Source organism: Haplochromis burtoni, unplaced genomic scaffold (assembly GCF_018398535.1).
Source record: "Haplochromis burtoni strain Fernald_Lab_line unplaced genomic scaffold, NCSU_Asbu1 Contig_2055, whole genome shotgun sequence".
NCBI classification, from domain to species: domain Eukaryota; kingdom Metazoa; phylum Chordata; class Actinopteri; order Cichliformes; family Cichlidae; genus Haplochromis; species Haplochromis burtoni.
Genome location: NW_024584416.1, coordinates 7,553 through 13,253, shown reverse-complemented (window position 1 = coordinate 13,253; position 5,701 = coordinate 7,553). Strand labels below are relative to the sequence as shown.

The window sequence follows — 5,701 nt, the reverse complement described above, 5'->3', positions numbered from 1 at the left end:
ATCCGCTTGTCAATTTTGTTAGTCAGTATGTCCGATGTGGAATTACTGAGCCCTCGATGCTCCGTGAGTGGTTTGTCGCATGCTGGGTGATGCGTTAGCCAAAGTCTTAGCAGCACCCCCGACTAACGTATGCTTTGCATCAATGTGATATTTTAAGCTGGAAGTGCTTCGGTGAAAAGAAAATTCCTTCTTGCACAATGTGCATAATACTTTATGTCAGTCGACTGTTCCGTCTTGTTATTTTTTTAATTCTCAAATCTCCCATCGAAACGTTTATCATCTTCCATATTGAGTTGATTGATTCAGCTGCCCATCAGATCAACTGCCCATTTGCTCATGTGCGATGGTAACTCCACACTGCAGATGCGTTAATTGTGTTAAAAATTTTAATCGTGTTGACTGTGCTGGTGGATTAATTTGCATTAACACGTTAATTTTGACAGCATGAATATATATATGTAAAAAAAACAAAACAAAATAAGACAAAGCCTGAAAACTGAAATGCTGTTCTCCCAAATGCCATTATTTATGTACTCATTTATTTCTTGAAAACCCCCACAAAATATAAATGATAAATGAAGTTTACCTTTCTCTAGCATGGCATACTTCACTTGGGTGTTCTCCTCTTGCAAGACTGAAATGTTTAAAAAAAAAAGGGGGGGGGGGGTATGAGGATTTAATGTGAGATTTTTAAGATGCATGTCATGGATGCAGTATGTATCATGGTTAAAATCTGATGTTTATATAAGATAACCTTATCAGGAGTTTGAGTCAGGCAATAATACAGTCCCAATCAAAAGTTTAAGACTACTTGAAGAATGGCAAAAAAATCACATTTTGCATGGTTGGATCTTAAAAAGGTTCCAAGTAGAGCTTCAACAAACAACAAGAAGAAATGGGAATGAAACAAAACATTTATTGAAAGCAACGCTTAAACTCAAACAGGCTGTTTTACAACTGATCAAAAGTTTAGAACCTCCAAAAAACCTGTAAACCTCACCAAAACAGAAATCAAATTTCCAAACATGAACTCATAATGACTAGCTCCAACGTTATTGTTGATCACTGCAAAAATTTGTTGCAGCATGCTCGCTACAAGTGTTACCATGAGGCGAGTGGGAACATTTCTCCAAGTGTTGAAGACAACCGCAAAGTGTCTGGGTCTGTTGGCTCTTGCTGTCATTCCCAGAGGTTCTCAATTGGATTTAGATAAGGGGAACACTCTTGTAAAAGAGTGATGGTATTCTCCTGGGAGAAGTCTCTTGTCCTATGGGAATTGTGTACTGTAGCGTTGTCCTGTTGAAAAGTCCAGTCGTTACCACACAGATGAGGGCCCTCAGTCATGAGGGATGCTCTCTGCACCATCTGAACATAGCCAGTGGCCGTTTGACCTCCTGAAGCTCCATTGTTCCACTGAAGGAAAAAGCACCCCAGACCATTATGGAAATGAAAACCATCAGGACCATCAAGGTTCTCATAATAGAATAAAACTTTCTTCCACCTTTCAATGTCCCGTGTTTGGTGCTCTCTTGTAAAGTCCAAACAATCAATTCTGTGGCATTCAAGGAGAAAAATTAATTTGAAGAAGTCTTTTATTTTTGAAGGCCTTCAGTCTCAGAGGCCATCTGATGGTTATGGGGTTCCACCATGGGTCGCCACCAGTAATGGCCTTCACTTGAGTCGAGGATTGTTCAGTGTCTTGACAGACAGCCAAATGGATCCTCTGGCTCAGTACTAGTGAATTTTTTTGTGATCTAGTGGTTGACTTTTTTTGTTCCATTACCCCCAGGATCATTTAAGAAATTCCAAATGACTGTCTTACTGCTTCCCACCTCAGCAGCAATGGTGCACTGCGAGAGACCCTGCTTATCCAGTTTATAAACCCAACCACGTTAAAAAAGGAAACATTTCTTTGCCTTTCCCATCAAAACATCATGACAGTGTGACTACCTGACAGATAATGACAATGAATCTACATTTTTGCACAGATTTATCTGTGATCTGTGATGTGATCCTAAACTTTTGATCAGCTGTAAAACAGCCTGCTTCAGTTTAAGCATGGTTTTTTAATAAATTACATGCTCAAAAAATGTTTTATTTCATTCCCATTTCATTTTGTTACATGTTGAAGCTCTACTTGGAACCTTGTTAAGATCCAAACATGAAAAATATGATTTTTTTGCCATTTTTCAAGTGGTCTTAAATATTTGATTTGAATTGTATTTGCAAGTTAGGTACACCATTAAATATCAGCATTACTTGTTTGTTTTTAAAGGTTTAATTACGATAGAGCTTTGATGAGCTTCTTGATAATCCTGACCAAGTTAATCTGGTTAATGTGGTTAATCTGCTTCCAGTGCTTCCAGTCATTTAACTATTGTACAATTAACACATATTTGTCATTATTAAATTGCTAAATTGTTATGATACAGATGATCTGTATCATAAATTGTTATGATACAGATCTAGATATAGTTTAAATAATATTGTTTATTTCTCAAAATTGTATGCATTGGTTTCATTTTTTCTGTTATTATGTATTTTTTTCTGTGATGGAATGACTGGTATCAAATGTGAAAAATCCCATCAGCAGGAGTTAAGCATCTGTAAGTTATAAGGGCTCAAAATGCTCAAAAGTGCCAAATTTTGACCCATCACTATGTACTTGGAGGACCTGTGAGAGAAAATGTTTAAAGCATGAAGATAAAAGTTTTTATGGCTTCAATATATGCAGTGTATCTGGAAAGTATTCACAACACTTCACTTGTGCCATATTTTGTAATGTTACAGCCTGAGATAAAAAATCTGGGAATTTGGGAGTCATGTGGGAACTTTGTTTAGATTTGCCTGATGTTACAGAGAATGACCCTGTAGGTAATTCAGCATTCTGTATGCTTGCAATCTCAGATTGAATATCCAGACTTTATTTAATTTGTATTTTGCTATCCTTATATGTTAAAACTATCTCAAAAGCGCCTCTGCTGGCTGCCTCTATCTCTCTACCTACATGTTTGAGTGCACAAGAGGTCAGTCCAAAAGGGAATTGTGGAATTGTAGGTTTGCACAGATGTTATCACAAAAGAAAAAGTGTTTATATCTTAACAAAATTATAACTGTTAATAATAAATTAACATTAAACTCTAAAATTGTCATATGGGTGTGGGATTAAATCAAAAGGGAAAAGTGCCTTGGGCATTTCTAAGGTTTTTAGTCACATTCCACTAAACAAGGAAACAGTTTCTTACCTTTGTCGTCTTCATGTGTGCAAGAATTTCGTTCTAATGAAAAACAGGTTGATACTGAAGGACACATGAAAAAAATTACATCAGTAGGAAAGAGAGCAGAGGAGAGGTAGCAAAAATTAGGTAAAGCTAATGTAATGATATATATTAATCAACACCTCAGCAGCTAATACATTAAAAAAAGGGTTTTTTTAAGTGCAATTTGCATATGTGGCTAATAGCATGACAGTAATATCTGACATATCAGCAGATATCAAGGAATAAACAGTCTATAGCTAGGTGAGCTGGTTTCTGTACCTTTGTGTTTGTTTTGATAAAGCAGCCCCAACACCACCAATGACAGATCCACCAATAAAACACAGATAACAGTCCACAGCAGATTGAGTGTCTCAGGGAAGAGACTTTGTGAAAGACCAGTCTCTTCGTAGGCTGGTGAAAAGAAGATATTAAACATGAGTATATTAAGGCATATACAAAACACGCACACAGGCATATTCTTAATAATTAAAATAAAATAACCTTCACGTTGTTTTATTACAGCTAGCCAGCTCTCTGGTGATTCTCCAACTCCAGATATGCTGCACTTGTAGAGTCCTTCATCAGACTTGGAGACATTTTTGATGGTCATGCTGTTTTGATACCAGGTCCCGAGAGAGACACCATCTTTGTAGAAGTCAGTTATGTGTTCTGACTGAGTTTTCTTGTTTTTACAGTTAAAGATCACCTCATTTCCCTCTTTCACATGGTAGGTTGGACTTTCCAAGATTACAACACCAGCTGGGAAGTGTAGAAAATATATTTTATGAATTATTTCATTACACTACTTAATAAACATCTGACTATGGTAATAAAACAAAATCATGACTTCTTTGTGATTAGTGGTGAAACACCTGAAATTACCCAACCTTGTATTGTATACTGTGCTTGTTAAGTATGACACCTAATAAGCATCACATCTAGCCTAAACTTTACTTAATAGAGGCTCATATATATATATATATATATATATATGGTATTTAGTCAACATACCGGTAATAGTGATGTTCACAGCCTCACTTTTTATTCCATGTTCATTTTCACACCAGTATTCTCCACTGTGACTTTCAAAGGTGGGATAAATTGTGTAGGGCGATGGTGATGTGCTCGATGTGTAGGAAGAGTTCCACTTCACGCTCCATTCAGTGGCATTGTTATCTTCCTCACAATGTACAGAGACAGACTTATATTCAAAAAACTGAAGTCTGTTTGGAACAATGTGAGGAAAAACTGCATCTGTGACAAGTATTTCAAGAAAGAAGGCAATCAAAAAACTGACTTGCTTCTAAAACAAGATAAGAAAGTCTTTCAAACTGCGTAACTATTACAAAAGAGAAAAAAAGTGCTAAATTTGCTAGATTGTGAGTCAGTGAAGGTTCATATTAGAAAGGATCTGCTTCTGTTCAAATAAACACAAACCATTAAAAACTACAGTTTCAGAGCTTTTTGAACTTGATTTTCTCTAGCTAAAATGTGAATAAATATGGCATATCATTATTCAAAATTATTCTCAATATTACAGGATTGTTAGTAATCTAAACATTTTTATTTTTATCACTCACCAGCAAAGTTGCTGCGGTCAGCTTGTAAAGCCACGAGGACTAAAATATCAGTCACTGAAGAGACAAATTGAATTCTGTGCATCAGAGATATATGACAGCTAAAAATTTTAATGTGCCATGGATTGGTGGAATCAATACTTACAAAGTTGGATGCTGAGAGTTGTAACCTCCATAATGTGTTGCTGCTGACTGCGAGAGCATCAGAATGAAATACATCAGACGAAATGTAGGTTGGGACTTCCTCTTCCTGTTTAATTTATTTCTGATGTTGATGATGCAAATTGTACCATGAATTATCTCTAAGACACATAACTGCTATAACAATAATAATGTAATAGGTATGATCCTATCTCTAGCTATTTGTAGTGGGGACTGTTTTGGGGAAAGAAAAAGTATTTATTTATTCATCAAATTACAACTCGAGTACTTGAAAACAAAGATACTTGGACCAACAGTTTTTATAGGGGATTTTACTTGATATTAAAATTAAACCTGAGATAAAGCCTGTCCAGGACTTATCGTCAGTCATCCACAGTATAACATTCACTAACAATTGTTTTCCTTGCCCCCCTTTTTTTGTATCTGAATATTTAAAAGCAGTTCCACTCTGCCCCCTGCTGTCACTCAAAATCCTCAGTAAATATACATACAATTATTGCTCATTTTTACTGACCAAATAAAATTCCAACCTAAGAAAGTAAAAAGGGGCGTAATGATAGTCTGATAAGGCTGACATTTGATTTTCTACTGACAAGCCATCGAGCACCAAGGTCAAGTTAAATGTTAACCCGAGCATCACAAAAGTAGAAGTAAAAGTAAAAGGGATTTTACTGGGACACTTCCTTGGTCTTAAAGTTAACT

General features: G+C 36.1%; 1 protein-coding gene across 1 annotated transcript; it reads right to left on the bottom strand.

Annotated features, from left to right (window-relative positions):
* Positions 1–3,245: 3,245 nt before the first annotated feature.
* LOC121813616 (high affinity immunoglobulin epsilon receptor subunit alpha-like) lies at positions 3,246–4,563 on the bottom strand (the record flags this gene model as incomplete). The annotated part of the gene is made up of 4 exons (XM_042217485.1): positions 3,246–3,299; positions 3,540–3,671; positions 3,762–4,019; positions 4,272–4,563. Coding segments are annotated over 4 exons (736 nt in total), but the record flags the coding sequence as incomplete, so codon positions are not given.
* Positions 4,564–5,701: the final 1,138 nt, after the last annotated feature.